General features: G+C 39.9%; 1 protein-coding gene across 4 annotated transcripts in view; it reads right to left on the bottom strand.

Annotated features, from left to right (window-relative positions):
* Positions 1–20212, bottom strand: part of ELMO1 (engulfment and cell motility 1) — a 311991-nt gene that overhangs the window by 98409 nt on the left and 193370 nt on the right. For all 4 annotated transcript variants that reach the window (XM_048298919.1, XM_048298911.1, XM_048298938.1 and 1 more), the window contains one exon: positions 5349–5485. In XM_048298919.1, coding sequence (XP_048154876.1) covers positions 5349–5485 — 137 coding nt within the window. The remainder of the gene's footprint in view (positions 1–5348; positions 5486–20212) is intronic.

The following is a 20212-nucleotide window of genomic DNA, read 5'->3' as shown; positions in this document are numbered from 1 at the left end:
ACTCACATTATCTGACAGTGGGTTTGGCCCACCACACGTTTTCACACCAACCACTGCTCACACAAGTTTGCTTTTTAAGAGCCTGTCCTTGAACACTCAGCCATACTTTGAACCTAGCCTTACACAATTACTCATCCCTACAGCTGCCGAAAGCATGACAACACTGGAGAAGCTGAGAAACCTGTGGCATGGCATTTCCCAACCTCCACCCAGGAAGGAAATGGTATTTTTCATTTTTATGTTATGCTTGGTTACCTTTTCTGTTATCTTGTCAGCGAGCAAGGAATAATGTTCGCAGAGTCTGAGCATGAGCCATAAACATCTTTTGTGGTTATCAAATGCCTCCGTGTTTGCTTTGCTATTTAATTACAGGACTCACGTAGGGCATTTATTGTTTGCATCTGTTGCTGCTGTGAACAATGTCTACGCTTCTGATCACCACAAAGGCGGTTTGTTATGTGTATCCCTGTCAGTGACATGTTTTATCATCTTGCTGAGCAGACCCCCCTGCTGCAGGGGGATCTGGTGCTGCAGCTTGGCGTGTCCCTGAAATAGCCAGATACTCAGGATACCAGGTCTGCCACTGTGAAATGGATGCTAGCTGAATGCTGAAACCAGTTTTTTGAGGTTTCTGAGAAGATTTTTCTTACTACAAAATATTTTCTTCTTCTTCTTCTTTTATATTATATAATATTATTATATATTCTTATTACAAAATACATTTTCACGAAACATTTAAAAGCTCATGTTTTATAACATGATGATCTCAAACACATGTCCAGAGGCCAAATTAACTGAATCTCTAAGTAACAAGAAAAATGCACTGGCAGCATCATTAGCCAACCTCATCCCACTTTCCTATTTCTCAAACCTGTAGTTTTAGTGAATGCAGTGGATTTTGTTTTCAAGCACCATACATCACAGTACTTACAATTTTTTCAGTTTTGCCTCCTCCTATTTAACTTTAGCCATGTTGGAATGATAATCTGCATCTTGTTATGAGTTGCAATTTTTGGTCATCTAAAAACCAAAAGCTACATTAATATACTAATAAAAATAGCCACATTGTGCCCATTCTCTACAATGCAGCTTCAACAGTCTGCTAGCCAAGTCAAAAAATTTTGTCGTTTTCCTTCCACACTGGGACAGGAAGCAGTTATTTTTATTCTTAATCTGTTTTTTTTAAGATGGCACTAGGTACAGAATTAGCAAATTGCTCATTCTGTTCTGCAGGTTTTATAAGACAAGCTATGGCTGCAATTAAAATATCCATTTGCTCACCCTTCCTCGTATTAGCATATGAACTTCAAACCTACGAAAAGCAGCCGACTGAAATCTCTGGAAACCAGAGTTAAGAGGATAATCTTGTCCCCTATACAATGTCCTACTTGCTGTCTCCTTGTATCCCAAGAAACAATATGTGTACTTTACAAGAAGTTCATTAAAGAGATACCAATCGCAATGTAAATCCCCATTAGGGCAACCCAGGTGCATTTACTAAAGTACATTTAGTGGGAATCAACAAAAAATTTTCCTTTGGGAGTATGCTTTCATTTGGCCCCACGGGAGGAATTTTAATGTCAGGCAGGTACTTTGCATTCCACCTACCATCGTGTTAAAAATAAACAGTAAACCCCAAACCAATTTAAGTACATCTCAGTCTGTGTGGCAGCAGAGCCTGATTACCCTGAGCAGAGTGTAGGTAGTCCCTCCATGAGGGAAATCTGACTGATGGGCACCAATTTAAATGGGCAGGCTGCTGATGAAGGTTTCTAGATGTTGGATGTAAGATAACTCAGGCCAGCTTTCCTACAGTCAGCACTGACTCCAAAAATCAATGCACAATGCTTTCTTCTGCTTTAATAAAACATGTAGAACTACGTAAAGCTTGGAGACTAGATTATATTTTCAAAGCCATAAACCATGCTGTCTGCTCACAAATGACTTTGGAGAAACGTGTAAAGTGTCCTTTGATAATCTGTAGGCTCAAATAAAAACAAAAAGGTTTCAAATGGAATTGTTGCCACTTGCATGTCTATCTATACAACTGCATCTTAATTTCTCTAGGAAGCTCACAAAACATGAATTATGTATGTCTTAAAATGTTACAAAGGCATAATATAAGCTTAGCTGCCTGTCTGAATTATTCTATTCAGACATCTACTAGTATATAGGGACTGAAAAAAAAGGTTTTAGGTCTGACAGTGTCATACTATCATCATAGAGATCAAAGGACTTTTTCTCATGCAAGACTTGACAAAACGTGTCTCTTTTAATGAATAAGAGTTGGATAAAGCATGAGATCATAAATGTTTCACTAAAACACCATAAAATCCTTCCAACCAAGTGCTGGTTTGATTATTTTTGAAACTTTAAAAAGGAATAAACCTATATAAACATAAATTGAAGAACCATGATGGCACAGTATGCCATTTTGTCATCAAAAGGAAGTCTTAACATGTGGCTTAAAGAACCCTTGAGAACAGGCACTAAAACCTGAGGGGAAATTCAGTCACCTCGCCTCTTTTAGTGCCTGTCATTCCCCAATTCAAGAGAGGAGGAAGTAATTCTCTGTATGTGCACACAGACCTCCTACAGACCCTCAATGCACAAGCTACTGTGATTAATCAAAAGTTTGAAATTAAACTAAGAAGCTCCTTTTCTTTAATTATGATTAAACATCAAAGCAAGCAGTCTAGATTTTTTAGCAGAATCTCCAGGTCTCAAGAGTTACCAATCAATATACTGAGAGTGTCCAATTTTGTTCTGGAGGTTTTAGAGAAGGAAGGGAAGGAGAAATGAATAAAATGAATGACCCCATCAGGCAGGTGGATGGTAAACCGTAACAAAGTGGTGTTTCATACACTACCATGACAATCAAGTTATTGAAACTGAAAAACAGTAGCACAAAGAAAAGATGGAGGATTTTTTTTTTCACACAAGTAAATTACTGCATCTTGTGAGGTCTGCTCTCTTCCCGTTCACTTCTGAAAGGACGGGCTGAATGCTCCCCGGGCCCACGTGGCCCTTGCCTGCAAAGTTTTCAAAAGTGGCTGCATAGAATGGGTACCCTGAGCACACAGGGAAGATGCAGGCAGAATACTAACATGTTGTGATCACCAAAGCCTCTTGCCAGGTAAGGATGAAAAATGGTGGTGTTTAGTTTGGTAAAGCCATTGGCTGCACTGGCAGCTGTCACCCACCAGCCAGATGGGTAAACCTTGGGTACCACTATATAACGTTTCAGCCCCCACAAACGCTCGAGTGCTTCACAAGCCCACACAACAACACAGTTTGCTTCACTCACAGATCCCTTCAGACGCTTATCAGCTGAGTAATGCACATCACCACCACATGTCATTTGAAGTGGATAAGAGCGCAAAAATCTCCTTATGACTCTAAGAAAGGATTTAGATAAGCAAAACATAATTAGAGAAGTGTTAGGAATGAGAGACGCAAGAGCTTAGCATTCCCTCCCCGTTACGGAAACAGTTACAAAATCAAGAGTGATTTCTGCAGGCAGAGATCCTGGGTTCAGGATCATGCAGCACAGTGCCACCACCAGACAAAAACCGTGGTAGCCCAATGGAAAATGTTTCAGGTTTGCCCCGTGGAGTTAAGAATTGCCCATGTCTTCAGTGACACATGCAGTAAGACATAGTGCCGATCTTGCTGGACTTGACAGAACTGATAGGTGAAGTCACAGGATTATCAGCAACAGAAAACACAAGTAGCAAACTAGTCAGATCAGAGAAAAAATTCCCTGATCTTCTACAAACCTCCACAACAATGCCTAACACTGCAAAGTAAATTATTTTGTTTTCTTTTTAGGGTGACCTGCGCTAGTGCCAGAAATGGAACCATTCTTTTTCTGAATTCCCTAGGATTACTAATAATATGTCAAGTCAAGTTGTGGGAAATTATGTAGACAAATCCGTCTTCTACTGAGATAGAAGGCCTGTAAGTAATAGGCAGCTGTTAATATATTTATTTAAAACAACCACATATTATGAACTAGTCTTTATAAAGTTGCTTTTTAAGCTCTTGATTTTAGCAACACTATACTGTTCAGTGAATTATCTTGCTCTTGCTCCTTCTGTGTTCCTAGATCATTAGGTAGGAGAAGCATGTCAGAAATCCCATGTAAGGACAAGCCTCTAGGTCATCTAGCTACGACAGCATGCATTTTGGACTTCCTTTCTCTCTTTAGCCAGGACTCGCGTACTGCTGCCAACTAACTTGCCTGGAAGAACTCAAGAAAGGTCATTCTTCACTGTGACCTAAGAATTCACCTTCACTCTGCAGTAGAAGATGGACATTGGGGCACTTCAATAATAGTTCCAATTACAAGTCAGGCATGATCATTCCTAGTAGCTCTCACATAACATTTAAGTCTGGTGACTTCAGAGCACTTGTAAGGCACATGCTGACATTGAGCAACAGTCTCACTTTTCACTCCCAACCAACAGTTCTATAACAAACATCTCCCAGGGAGAGGCTCAAGATCTAGTCAGAGGATCCCAACGAAGATAAGGATGCCAGCTGGCCACAAAAGCATGAGTTTGTCATTCTTAGAAAATGCCAGGGATACTGTTCAGCCTCATGGTAAATTAGGCAAAAATTGGATGTCTAGGGACCATTAAGACAGACCTGTTCTTTATAGCTTTTCTGAGGGTCAGAAGATTGGCTGAAGCTTCCAGAATTCTTACTGAGGAGGTTTTTCGTTGAATTATTACTTCACTGGTTTTCAGGGTTTGGTGGTTGTGGATTTTTTGATTTTGCTTGTTGTTGTTGTTGTTTTTGGGGTTTGGGGGTGGGTTTGTTTGTTTGTTTTGGTTGGATTTTTGTTTGGTTTGTTGGTTTTTGTTTATTTGGTTTGGGGTTTTTTGGGTTTTGTTTTTGTTTTAGCAGGTTAAACTGCACAGCACTCTGTCATGATTGTGTCCACTCTTGAATGTTTTATCACTTTAGTGCTCACATGAAATCAAAGGGATGCACAAAATTATCACTGCAGTACTCTCTCTGCATTATTTACAACCTTAGAGGCTGCAGCACTTCAGCATAATATTGCTAACATAAAAAGGCAGAATTTCCCCTCAAGCCAGGATTTTAGTCACATAGTCTGCAGTGCAACATGACTGAAAAAGGTCTATAAACCTCCTTACCTCTCCCATCCTCTATCCACCACTTTCTAAATGCTGGCATTCCGATGTGCAAAGCATCCAAAGGGATGAATCTCTAGGCTTTCAGCAGAATGGGAATTAGTAAATCCCTGTGCCTCTAGGGAAGAATATATGGCCTTGTTTCACCATTCTGCCCAGTCATTCCCACCCCACCCTTTTTCTTGCCTTGTTAAAGTCCTCTGAAGTTGCCCTCATTTCCTTCCATGTCTTGTTCAAAAGCTGAATGCAGATACAGAAGAACTCCTCAAACGATCTGTCATGGGTGAAGAACATGGGATGGAAATCGTTGCAGGTCTCACTGGCTAAAAACAGAAAAACAAGGGGGGGTGGAATAAAACATGTACAGGCAGGAGCTTCAAAAAATAAATGTAAAATACAATCAGCCACAAAATTTAGAAAGCAAAGTGTATTTGAGTGAAATCCCAGTTCTTGCAGCAAAGGATGTCAAAACACTGTAGAGAAAAGCCAGCCTCAGCCTACAGTCTTAAGGACAACAAAACACAGAATAGACCCTGTCTTTAGGAGACTGACAGCAAGAAGAGGAAGCGACAACCTGTTTGCCTGAATATTCTCTCAATGTTTTTTGTTTGTGCCAAGTTTTGTTGCTTGCTCTGGGACAGAGAGACAAAGGGAAAACGCACAATTCTCCTCATCAAAACAAGAGCCTTCCCCACTGCTAACAGCATGCTCCATCCTGCCTGCTGGGTACCAAACACCAGGGCCCATCACTCACAAAATAGGATTAGATCAATGTACACACTGAAATGTGAAGCTCTGCTGACACAGGAGATGATCTACCATATTGTACAGAGGTAACAAGAAAAACGTTGACAGATACAATGAGAATATAACTGATTAAATTTGTTCTTTGAAAATAACCAGAAACAAAAGCAATGGACCTTCTATAATCTATCCCTTATCTGAGACTGACATAATAAAAACCAACCAAACAAAACCAAAAAACAATCCCCAAACTTCCTTATTTTTAATAAAACACTGGCTTTAAGGGGGAAAAAAAAAAATCAAGGAATACTGTAGTGACGATCCCAAAATGGAAAAGCAGGAGTGTGCTGTGATTCTCCTTGAACAAAGAATGAATTTTCAAAAACTAAGGACTGAAGCAATGCTGACCTCTGGGCACATCTGAGCAACCTGAGCAGAGAAGGACCTTTAGCCAAGGACTGAAAAAAATCTTCAGACTCTGCCATGACTTGCAAGACCACTTCATTAGGTTGCATATCTATGTTCTTAAAAAGACAAAGAAAAAAAGTCAAGCTGAATAATCTTTCTTTATATACCTAGTCCCCAATCCTCTCAGCTTCAGCTTTCACCCCTTCATGAGTGCGCCTTTGAACTTTTCCAGCAGCCACTCATATGCCTAAAAAGCATCATCTTTCCTTACTTCAGGATCAAACAGCCATTACTTAGGCAAACTTCCTCCTGTCCAAGAACAGCAGAATTATAAAGCACTGGGATAATCAAGCACTGGGATAAATCACATTTTCCCGAGGCTGAATCACTGTCTGACACCCACTTTCTCTCACTGGAACTGGACAAATTAGACTCTGGGCAGGAGGATGTAAATGGCTCAGGCAGGCTGACTCTGCACCAGCTGCAGACACTTGGTCTTGGTACCTCTTCTAGCCACAAAACCGTCCTTTCAGTGTGTTTAGTTACCTCTGCTGCACCAGCAGCTCTGCTGTAGGAACATAAATTGTGTTTAGAATCACCTGAACCCTCAAAAAAAAAAAAAGTTTCTGATCTTTCCCAGCATGCAGTATTCCAATTATAAAGCAAAACTCTAAAGTTTAATTGTAAATTTGAAGCTTAATTTTAACATTAGATTTACTAAGATCTAATCAATTCTTCAGCTACATGGCAAGGATGGGAGTTGAATCTGGAGCACAGGTTTAATTCTAATCAAGTAAACTCCATTTACTTCAAAGGATTTGCAGTCAAGAGGGAATTAGTCAAAGCAGGGACCTATATTTATGAGGAACAACTCAATCCCTTTAAAAGAATAAAATGCCTCAGGCGTGCTTTTCAGAGCACCTTCAGCTTCCATTCATTCCGCTGGAGCTGCAAGGGCTCAGCACTTCCAATAATCAGACCTTCAGCCTGTAATAATGTCAGAGACACAACAGAACAGATTCTCAGAGGGCACTTGTCTTTAAGTCATGAAATACTATAATGATGAGTAGAAATAAAAGAAGAATGCAGCCAGTACCTTCACTGTATAAATCACAGCACGAAACAAGGCAATAACCCTCGACACACACTGGCCTTTCTGATCCTCCTCAAAGCCTGAGCTTCTCACTGCTCCTGCTCATAAAAATCAATAAATCAAAATTAATGGAAAGGCTAGATTCTCAGAAAATTGATCATCGGTTCTAACTCATGCTCCTTATGATAATCACCCTCAAACTGTATCTACTATGCTGACTGTTCTGCATGCAGAATTGGAGATGCCACCTCTCCCCACCTTATTTTATAAGTAGGCAATGTATGGTGTTTTATGCCTTTCAGTCTCAAAATGAAAGAGTAAAAATCACTGTTACTGATATAAATGGAGAAAGGTGGGCCTGTTAGAAAGCAGGATAAATGTCTTAAAGCACAAAACAGATCTTAGGAATAATTTGAAACCAAATGATAAACAGCTTCTCCAAAATTCCCAACATCATCCAGATAGCAGAGAAAAGAAAGAAATCCAGTCTGCTTCAGCAGTAGATTTTTGTATGCCTCGAAAATTCTATCCACATTAATACAAAACAATAGAATTCAATGGAAAAACCTTCATGCTGCAGCTCTAGTTAAATCTATGTCCTGCTCAGAGTGTTTAAATATCCAATGAAGGATAACCCTTGTTCCAATACTTTCCTTCTCTTTTTGGCAAGTGAGATGAGGATGAAGGAAAAGGTGATGCTGTTGTTGCTACTGTGTTGAGACCAAAGTAAGACTGAGTTACAAACTGCTGTCTTTGCCCACACTCTCCAGCCCCAAGGCAGCATCTCCGATATCACAGCACTGCCTCTCTGTGCACAGTGAGCAAACTTAGAGGCTGCTCAGTTTTACTAATTAAAAACGTCTTGAATTTATTTTTCCACTAAATTGAAATTTGACTAGTTCTAAACTGAAACAGAGGTCTAGCCTTAGAAAAATTTGGAGACCTTCTGCATAAGAGTGCTGCGTGCAAAATTCTGGCCCTTAAGCCCAGCACTTTCTAACCATCCTTTTCACAAGCAGGGACCAATCACATTTACAACCACATAAAAACATCCACATGGCTGCAATGTGGGGACACAAATCATCATGATTATTCACCATCAAGTTTTAATTACGCCTCTGAGAGATCACCTTCAAAAGGCAAGCCACAGATGTCTAGCCTACATAAATCAGGTGAAGATCTTGTTGATTTTCCATTCTTGGCACAATTCTTGGAGCTGTAGATCAATATGCCACCTCTCAGGATACAAGTAGTCCCTCAAGTTTCTAGCTGATCTGTAGCTGGAACTTTGAGAAAGCAGCTTAGTTCATTTCTCATCATAAATCGCACTGGCAAAAAAAAGAGCTAATTTGTACCTGGGAGTTTATGTGGTTCCTACTGTGTGTATTTTTAGTGTCTACCCAACACAATTTTGTCAGTTGCTTCCTAAATTACAGTAAAGACATTCAAGAATCCCAGACTGTTTGAGGAGTAAACAGATTTGACATGTTACGTTGTTCCTCTGTGGATTAGTAGAAAACAACAGGCAGAAAAAAAAAAGTGAGAAAGACGAAAAGAGCTATACCTTCATTTTGTACCCCATCTCTAAACACCTTTTCCCAGGAGACAGACTATCATCAGGGTTGAATTTCTTTTAGCTGTGTCAAGAACACCTAGGTATTTGCATATTTGTGTAAGCCTGTCTTGAAAGGGCACAGATTATGTGATGGTGTTTCAATAAGAGTTTTGCTTGAAGTAAGCAGAGATTTAAATTTCAAAGTTGCTGTGGGGAACTGAATATGGACAACAGGGATTTCTTCATGCAAGAAAGACTCCAGGGAAGGACCAGTGCACCAGACCAGACAGCAGGCTGCTGTGTCACCTCACTGTTCAAAGCAGTATGAACAAAAGACCACCAGTTCAACAGAAACTGGCTGACTGCTGTAAGGGCTTGTTACATTTCCCCCCCATGTTAAAAAGTAGACTACACGTAGATATCTATAACTAGTTTCCACTTGGAAGGGAAGGAAAAGGTTGATACAATTTCTTACCTTAGACTGTTTTGTGGAATACTTGGGAGTAACACAGGGATAAGATCTCCCTGCCCCCAAAGCTAAAACAGCAGGCAGAGACACAGTAATATACCTCTGTAGGCAAGGTACTGCCCTTGATCTAAAGAAAACTCTGCCTTCTTTCTGACTCTGCTAAACTGCTGTGTTGATACTACTCATCCCCCACCGTGTCTTTAAAATGGCATGTGGTCATTCTGACGTCTCTTGTGAAGTTCTTGAATTCAAGAAATGAAAAAGGTTGTACTGGTATGAAGGCCATATCTATCATGAAGGGAATGTTTGAAATTAGGAACCACCCAACCCATTATTTGCAAAATCCATTCATGATGCTTTGGGGGATCAAGATGAGGTGACTTAAACAGTCATTGCTCTGTAAATTTAAGGCTTGGACCCATGAAATTGGGAAGGCATATGAAAGACAATCACAAATGAGACACTTCATTCAAGAATGTCAGCCAATTGGTCTACAAAATAGAACTTGAATAGATCTGATTAAGTAGATAGTAAATAAAAGTGATAAGGCTGCTGTGTATTCTCAAATATTTCAAAAGCACGCAGTCAGCTTAAATCAATTGTATTATTCAGTCAGCCATCTAAACACGGTCAGCTGGCAAAAATACTGTCACGCAGAGAGGCAGGCAGGCACCTGTGGTGAGGAGTCAGCCTCTGAGCTGGGGATGGTATCAACAGATCCTGTGCACCCTGAAACTCATCAAGAAAAGCATCCTGAAATTGCATTGTAACAATTGTGAGGTGAGAGAAGCAGTGATGCAGAACCCTGAGAAACTGGTTTGCAAAGTCCCAGGGAGAGAGGGGTTCAAGAACATCTCCCTGTCTGAAAGGTACCTGGGAGCCATGTGATCCAATTTTCAAAGAGCTGTGCTTTCTCTTCCTGAGCTGCTGCTTAATTCAGTGTGAGTCATTTATCCCTTCAGTTGTTTTCCCGAATTTCACAGAATGGAGATGATAATATTTCACCAGAGAGGAGGCGGGTGGAAAGAACCACTGCACTTTCAGCAGTGCAGCAAAATCCACAAATGAAGGGTGCCATACGGACCTTGGAAATACCATCTCCACTTGGCATGGCCTCCTCTGAGATTATTATTTGCCAATAAGAGAAGGACCAAAGAGCAACTAATTCTCACTAGCTCTCAGGAGGAGAAGCACTGTAATTTCTGCTTCTCCCTGAAGATGCAATACAGTAAAAATAACTACTGCCATGACCATTTTTATATATGCAATCAAAAATTCTCTCAGTAATACAAGAACATATAAGAAAAAGAGCACCTAATACTGCAGAAATACAGTGATTGCCCAGTTTTCTATACTGCTGATCCCTGTGGTCTTCCAGCAATAATTTGAACCTTTGGCTACCTTTCTGGCACGATAGGGAAAGAGTGTAATTTAAAGCAAGGAAGGTCACTGGCAGTGCTAGTGCAGTAATGAAGTAGTAATACTGCTGCCGATCGTGTAATTTTCTTTCCTAGGGAACAGTTCTTTTTGGAAGACTCCACTGGTATTAGAACAAAAGCCACCAAAATTGCCTAGCAACACAGGGCTACAAGAGAGCTTCAACGTTTTACCTTACCTGATCACATATTTAGTCAGAATAGAAGCTATAAGGAATTGCTAAGCATGCAGCAAAAGCCATCAACTCAAACACCTAAGAACATAAGGCAATACCATGTCTCTGAACCTGTGAGATCTATAAAGGAGCCATGAGGGAAACTGGAAATAAAAGCACAATAAAAGGCATCCTACAGTCTGCAAGTTTTCTCAAGGCTGAGAATAAATTTTAACATGCAATGACAAACAAGAATTCCATGAAGCTTCAGGACTAGGATGTTCATGGCATATGAAGCCCCAAGCTCTTCAGTAACTTCCCCAGATTTGCTTTAAAGGGGACTGCTGCTATGTCAGAAAAGCATATTCTCTCCCCAATATATCATTAAATAAGGGAGCTACTCTTTAAAAATCCACCTCTCCCACTGTCCCAAATAAAAGTGGTGAAAGAAGAACCCTGACTATTGCAGCACAAGTCAATAAATCTCTGCACTCATCGCTACTAACAGATCCAGCAGTCCAGAGGTGGCAGTAAGTAGGCAGCAGACTCACTCTGCCACATCCAAAGGTGATGGTGAACTGAAAGAAACCAATGGAGCCACTCGTGTCCACACAGGCCGGCTGACTTTGTAAAGATAACTCCCTCTTTACTGCACGTCTCCTACTTAGAACAGGCCTGAAGACTGAACACTATAGTTTGGAAATGCAAACAGAAAGCCAAAGTGCAAAGAGAATTTAAAAAAAGGCTCTTATATGCAACTAGGAAATGAGAAAGATTACAAAGATCATCATGCTGATAAGAGTTCCCCATCTTGTTCAAGAGCAGCCTATTTTTGTTTGTGACAAAACAGGTGCCAATTATAAATAAATCTGAACTGCCTCTGCAATCTGTCACAGCACACTGCTGGGCAACAGGAAAGTGCTTTACGTCCCTCTTTATTCCTCCACTACTTCCAGTGTTAAAAAAAAGCAGTAATCAATAACAATAAGAAAATGTAGTTTTAAAACCTGATGGATAAATTAGAATATCATTTTCAGAAGTGAGGGAGCACTTCATATGAATTAGTCATGCACTGCTAGAAGAAAAGTCCTTGAGAGTGGAAATTGAATGAAAAAGCAAGAGCTTGTATTCATCATACCAAAAATAAATAGTCTTTTGGGAAGAAAAGGACATAGGTCCACAAGCACATATCTAATTATGCTCTGGCATATTTACAGTATCCCTGAACAACAATACAGAATCACAGAATTATCCAGGTTGGAAAAGACCTTCAAGATCATCAGAATGTTGATTAGCGTGACGAATTTGCTTGTGGCCTATGAAGTCTTTATGGTCACTTCTAGCAAACATAGAATAAAAGGGAAGTAGATATATCACGAAAAATCTACAGAAGGTTGTTTAAGAAATAAAGATATTATTCAAAACTTTCTTACAAACTTTAACACTGCTTCTCTGTCACGTTCCTATCAGGTTCCTGACATTTTGTAAAGCACACATGAAAGCTTAAAAAATATCAACCAAACCACCATATAAAAAAACATTTCTGACAATTTCTAGGCCCACAGATCGTCTTCTTGAAGTCCAGCAGACATAGGTAGTGGCACTGACAGAAGGCCAGTTAAGCTCAGACATATAAAGGGAAGCACCTTCTCACATCTGTTCCATGTTGACACCTTGTTCCTTTACCTGTTGCACCCTTTCTCTCCTAAGCCCTCAGAGAAACTAGACTTAATCTCATCTCCAGACAAATCAGGAAGAATGCCAGGGGCAATGGGGGAGGTATATATATGCAGCATTTATAAAGAGCAGTGTAAAGGCAATCTCTTACCCTGTGCAAACACCCTTTTTAGTCCTACAGTACCCATTGGCAAAGTTTATTGCTAAATGCTACATTCTGGTGCAATTTCTAATAAATGTTGCAGCACCTCAGACACAGAACTCTGAGGGCTGGGGTCAGAAGTTCCTGGGTGCAGAAGAAGTGGGCACTTGCTCTGCCTCTGCTTGTTCATCTCCTTGATGTCACCCCCCACAAGCATTACAATGAGAAACTGCCTTTCATGGCAAAATTGCTGACTTTTCATGTCTTAATCTGACTGGTTTAGAGAGCACCAGTTTATTGCTTCTCCTGAAGGGATTCTTGCTAAAAAGCAAACACTTACCTCTAATTACTCCTTTTTTTTATTAGGAAGTTACACAGACTGTATTACAGGTTATAACTCAGGCCTCTCCAAGACCTTCTGTGAGATGCTTCATTCAGAATATACTCTGGTTACCATTTGAAATACAGACCATGCTGTTTTGATTCACAAGAGAGGATGAACTGTCACTGAAAATTAATTCTGCTTTAAGTAGGCTGGCTAAGGTTCCATCCTTAAGCAAAACTTAAAGGAGCCTATGAAAAGCTGCAGGAAAAACACTGCATACAGTAACCTGGGACATCTGTGGATTTTTTAGGTTCCCCCTTGCCACCTAAGCAGCTCACATTCCCTGTTCCCAGACAAGGACCTCCTCATTAAAATCAGGTCTTTAAAACTATACTGCAAAGAAATTATGTAGTCCTTGTGTAAGACAACTAGAGTAAAGAACATATTTTTGGGGGGTATTTGGTCTTCCAGGTAAGCAACAGCAGGACAACTACAAGGAAAAAACCCAAATGAGCAGATGGAGAAGCCAACAAACCAACAGTCAAGTCAGGAAGGAAAACAATCTTTTTCCTGGTACCAAGGCATTCCCGTATTAGAAAAAAGGTTACAACTGAATTACCCATGCAGACCTGGCACAAACCATCTGTACTCACCATCAGAGGTGTCTGTAAATGAGATGCCTCCCCTGCTGCACTTTTATGACAGGCTGTTAGGCTGCCTTCAGTGTCCCCATGGTGGGGTATGAGACAGGCTGGCTGCCTGATACCTCTGCCTAATCAGTCAGGCCAGCTTCCAAAATGTAAAAGCTGTGAGGACAAAGGTCCAGTTACTTAGAAAGTGAGCTGAACTCACCCAGCTCCTCTGCCATCACAGAAAACGGGACAGGACAAAAGCACTCTAAATTCAACCACTTGCTTTAAATCAATCCCAGATATACTCAAAATGCCAAACAAGGTAACAGACTGAGACACAGGAGGAAATTACATCAATATCAGTAAAAAAAAAGACTGTGATTAAGGTGAGGGAGCTCACCATATCACACATCCTAGAGCACAGCACCTCATCTTTCATGTCAGATCTGTTCTGAGCTATGCTGAAACTACATTGCTTGCTTAAGAATCAGGAGATGCACACCTGGTATCTGTCCTTGACTTATTTGAAAATATGTGCGGTGCCACCATTACTACAGCTCCACATAGGACAACCCACCTTAGCAGTAACACCTCTCCTCCCTCCCCTTCTGCATCTCTACAAACTGTACCTCCTTTCAAATATGCATATTTATACATGCATGCACTGAATTGCCAAATAACATCTTCCCCCCCCCCCCCCCCCCCCCGCCATGTGAAAATAAAAGGTGAAAAAGAAGAAACTGGCCACTGGATACAACTCTGCACAGGCAAAATCCTGTGCAATAAGCCCCAGGCTGGGAACACTCCCTACCATGTCTACAGCCCACTCTCTATTCCATTCTTGGTCTGCCACCGGCAACCAGCAGCTCTAAGCATGGCAGTGACAACATGGTGATCTGTGGGGAAATCTGTGGACAAATCTTCCCACTCCCAATCCTTTCTGGAACCCAGATGGACTTGCTGAAGCAAAGGTCATTAACTTACAGTGAAAACTGCACCTTACTTATCTAACTGCAACCAGCTAAATTGTTTTCTCCCCCTACAAATTTTCTTAATCTGCAAATTATGTTTTTAACTCTCTGGGCTAGAGTCCCAAAGTCAGACTGACAGAACAAAAATAAAACTGCTGAAGCGTACTCTTTTTAACACAGACCAAACTGAGTAATTGCTACTCACAAAATGGGAAAACAGTGATGTGGCAGGGTGCAAGCTGCTCAGGACATGCTGAACCTCAGTGCTTGTTAGTGTTTTCATCCACAATAATCACCATCACACACTAAGTGCCAAGCATCTTCAAATGGCTTTGTGAACATTAATCAACCTCTAGAAGGACAGTAGTTAACACTAACTCTTCAAATGTCAAGCTTGACCTCTTGAAAGGCAAATGGAAAATCAAGTTAATTAGGCCACAGGCTCAAGAAGAGAAGCTATTTAAATAATACATTTCCAAGTGGCACATTCAGCTCATAAGTTACTCCACTGGAGTTTTTCACTTCATAGACCACTATGAACTAAGCTGTACGATATTACAGCTGACAGAGCGTAGTTTTCGATAGGTAGAACTACTGTCATCAAAAGTTATGTTTTAGAAATGTTTAATTAGGCTGTAATAATGCCCTATTTTATGTTATTACTCTTCTTTATAGGCTGAAACATTAAACCAGCATTTCAGTCATACCACTATAAAAAAAGAGTAGTTTAAAACATTGCATTTTAGTCTGGAAAAACAGGTCCCTTGCTTAAAGGTATTTTAGAGCGCAAACATTTTAAAATTAATTCCTGCCCTATATCCTAGGGCATTTGCATTGTATACTAACAGATATAACTCATTATAACTCCAAACCTTAAAGTTTCTAAAGAAGCTTAGAGAATCACCTAGTTCAGGATAAGTGAAGCAGTGCAGATTGTCTCCTCATGATGCTGGAAGATAAAAGGACTGCAGGATGCTGGGAGATAAAAAGCCCTTGAATATAAACCAAGTGAATACATGGAAGACTGGGAGAGGAAAGAGGCCCACACAACACATTAAGACTTGCTGAGGTCACATCTTTGCAAAATATCAGAATCAGGACAATAAGGACGAAATTTAGTCTGCACTATAATGTCTCAGGCGTTAATAACAGCACAACATTCCCTGGCAGCTTGTTCCATTACTCGTGTAGTCTCTAGTTTTGCTGTTGCCATTGTTATTTGATAGGTTTTCTCTTTTGTATTGTAAATCTATTATTTGTTTTGTCCTTGTTGACGGCAAGAATTGAATAAAGTAATTTTTACATCATGTCTTGAGGTTCCTGAATACATTTATATTTTTTCAATCACTTTATTCCACCCTGACCATGAGTAATTGCCTAATTTTTCCTTGAAGGTCTTATTTGCTGAAAAGTACTATCACTCACTCCAGAAATATGTCTGTATGCATGAGGATCACAGAATAGAGACATAGAAAGATGAAAATAATGATTTCTCAGAACAAACAAACAAACAAAAAAGAAGCAGGCAAAACCCTTCAGCTGAATTTTCTCTGTTGGACTATGGCTGTATTTGAAAAAGGATCTAAACTAACCTTCTCAGAAATTCTCTCCTATTACTCCCATTGCAGATGCTTAGCAATTTCAGACATGAAAATGAAAGTCATCTTGTATATATAAGACTACTCTCTGTTTCTGCATTTCGGTTTAAAATTAGTTCTCAAAATTTAGGATTATTGCTTGGCTGTTTTTTCACAAAGCATTATCCCACTCATGTCTCAAGAGATACTGCATATGAGGCAAGTGTACTATCCTCACTTTTATTAAAATAAACTCATTCATAACACAAGCTAAACAATATATATTAATCTGAAAAAAATACCATCATGACCTAAGAAAGCATTTTCAAATTTTTTTTTGGCTGAACCTGACCATCTGTGACATCTGTATGTACAGGTTGTTAGCACCAATTCAAAAACTGTGAAGGAATACATCTGGAAAAGGAAAGTGTTTCCCAATCTACTGTGACAAGTTAGAGAAATAACATTTCCAAACCAACCATCAAGAAATAATTGAGATTTCAAATGGGCTTTTGAAGAAATATCTATTTTTCTCCATTGTCAAGAGGACAGGTTGGCTATGTTGTCCATTTTCCAATTTTCAAAACTACTAAGGCAAAAGAAGCACTGGACTTATGTTTTTCGAAAAAAATTCCCATTTAAACTTGTGAAAAGTAGTAAAAACTTTACCTATGTTAGATTAAAATTCAGCAGCCAGGAGTTTTTCCCAGCAAGGAATTACAGAGAGTCTGAACTGAATTGAATTCTAAACCTCTGTGGTTTTGGTTTAGGGATTGTGTTTGGATTATTTTTAAACTGGAACCCAACCTGGTTCAATATCTGGAAATACCTCCTGAGCATGAACTGGCACAAACTTAGGAAGTTCATTGCTCTTGGCAGCTCAGTGGAACGGCTCAATTGAAAATAGAAACACTCTATCCCCAGTTGCAAGTTGTTGAGCTTGGAGAACTAAAACCTGGCCATTGCAAATATTTCTGCTCCTGCTGGAGAAAACTTGCAGCCAAACTGCTCCATGTATCTACGTGTATCTGGTGTCACAGGGTCAGAGCACATTACTTCTCCTCTCCTCTCCTCCTCTTCTCTTCTCTTCTCTTCTCTTCTCTTCTCTTCTCTTCTCTTCTCTTCTCTTCTCTTCTCTTCTCTTCTCTTCTCTTCTCTTCTCTTCTCTTCTCTTCTCTTCTCTTCTCTTCTCTTCTCTTCTCTTCTCTTCTCTTCTCTTCTCTTCTCTTCTCTTCTCTTCTTCCTCTTGCTGCCCAAATGTAGCATTAGCACCAATCTCACTCCCCCAGTACAGCAGATGTGTCCCAGCTTAAACTGGAACCCTTTCAAAATAGACTCAACTGATTTCTCCTTGTGTTACCCATTTCTATTTCAGAGGTCAACACGTCCTCAAACAATGAGATGCAAGGGGTTCCACTTTTCTCTATAGATTTAACAGGAAGCTCAAACTTACAGCCTTCTTGTTTTTCTTCTCATGCCTGAATGACGTGAGGGAAATTTCTCTGAAAGTAAAATCAGCACAGTTAATGTTTTTAAGATGTAAGTCCAATCTATCAGTGGGTTTTGACAGCACAAGTGTCATTCCAGCTAAACCTGTGCTCCAGTGGATGCCCACACCAGCAGAGCAGGAACTTCTACCACCTCCCAAAAGGAGCAACAGGGACACACAGTTGGGGACATAAAGCCACCCGCGCAGTGCCATATTTCTGTGCCACAACCCTGCTGTGGTGCCTGGCCTGGCCTCCCCTGGGCCCAGAGAATGGGCAGCAGAGGACCTTGCTCCTGTCACACTGAGACTTCAGTCCCCCAGTTTGGTGTTTAAACTTGTAAATAGCCACAGTTCCTTCACACCCTTATAAAGGCATCAGGTCTCACAGAAACTTCAGTTTTCACAGCTACCCACACGAAGGTACCCCAATTATGTGCCAAACTTACTGCTATATAATTTGCAAGAGAATCTGATTTATATCAAACATCCTCTTTCTTAAATCATGCCCCTTCCTTCACCATAAAACAGCTTTTCTCTCACGAAGTCCATTCCCTCTGACCTACAGGAGGCCTTGCAAGCAAGGCAGATTTTTAATAACTTTGTCATGCAAGAGGAATACAAAAGCAAACACAAGGCTTATACTTAACAAAGAGAGGAGGGAAAGGTGAAATTGGTTATTGTCATGGCTGATCTCAATAGCAGGCACAGCTCAGAACAAATTTTGAAAGTAAGTAAGAACATATTGAGGTGAATAGAGACTGGAATAAATATTGCACAGGCTTACCAGGAAGGGATCAATTCTGATTCATCTAATCCTTGACAAAATAACTCTCGTTTCTCATAGGTGAAATGTGGTGGGCTTTATCAGCACAGCAGACAATTTAGTTCTCCTGCATCTGACTCAATTTAAGAAAAACATTTTGATATAACTCTTTGTGCCAGGCAGAAAATCAGTAATTCATCTGGAGAAAATAGGATTTGATACAAGAATCAGTATGGTGTGTGAGGTGCAGACCACACTCAGAAATAACAGAAAGAAAAGGGGAGGTATCAAGCTAAGAGCAGTACTGCTAGAATTTCTCAAAAGTCAGTCTCAGACTCCAGATTTTTGTTATTGACCTTGACACAAAAATCTAAGAATAACTCTAAAATTTGCTGGAGCCCAAAACTGGTGGCACTGCTCATGGTATCATAAGAAAGATCAAACTGTCGTAAAGGAAGGACTTTGAGACCCAGAGAAATCAGAATGGTATGATACTGAAAAGATTTTGAGTAATAAAAAGGATTTCTGCTCTGAGACTCATCAGTTGTAAAAAAAAAAAACCAGTAGAAAAAAGACATTTTGTATACAGAGCCACCATTATGACAAAAGTCCTAAGAAAAGCAACAGTAATCCTAAAACATGATCAGTGAGAAATTTCTGTCACAGGTAGTGAAGTATAAAAATGATGTGATTACACTGGTAATACACAAACTAACACCTGCAATTCTGGGCACCCGTATGCAAGATATAGGGACTTAAATGAGAACATGAAAAGAAGAGCTCCTAAAATGGTCAGCAAGTGGAGAATGGTATTGAAATGGACTGAAATGTCTATGTTTGTTTAGCTTAGCAGCATGAGGGCTAAATGAAATAATATAAATACATGGGGGAGAGGAGAGAAACAGAAAGAGAAGACCTGTAAAATAAAGAACAAATCTGGCCCAAAGATTTACAGATTTAAACTACTTCTGAATGTATTTAGGCTGGAAATGAAGAGGTTTTGAACCCTCTCATGCATGAAAAGAACAGTAATTAGTATAAGACTGTAGTTCAATAAATCCATGAATGGGCATACATGTTGTGTCTACCTGCAGTGATCCAGTTCTAACCCCTCATTTTCACTTCTGAAGTAGTGCTGTTTTCTGCATTTACATCGTTAAAGCCAGGCCAGCTACCCCTTAGTGCTGCATTCATTTGCTCTGCCTTAATTTGACTAATGTTGATTTACTGAATCTACAGTAAGAAAATGTACTGACCGTAAAAGGCATACACAAAAAAAAGTGTACGTTTCAAGAAAAAGAAGTAACTCATCCTGCACAATGCCAGAAATCCTTTTTATTTAAACCTTTGTAATACTTTACTGGAAACTAAATTGCACTAATGATGGTGTTACATCATCAGTCACAGTAAGCATTAGGGAACACAGGGACAATTCAGAACATTTCAACGATCATTATGACATTGCCATCTTAACGAACAATAATTGTGTGCACTATTAAATGTACAAAAATGGAAAGTAAACTAAGGAATCTGCCCTGCACTCACACACTCTTTCTGGCCGTTTCATAACTATTACAAATATTGCATTATTACTTTTTCTCCTTTCCCAGTTCC

This window comes from Corvus hawaiiensis, chromosome 1 (assembly GCF_020740725.1).
Source record: "Corvus hawaiiensis isolate bCorHaw1 chromosome 1, bCorHaw1.pri.cur, whole genome shotgun sequence".
In the NCBI taxonomy this organism is placed as follows: Eukaryota; Metazoa; Chordata; class Aves; order Passeriformes; family Corvidae; genus Corvus; species Corvus hawaiiensis.
This window is presented reverse-complemented; position numbering and strand designations above follow the sequence as displayed.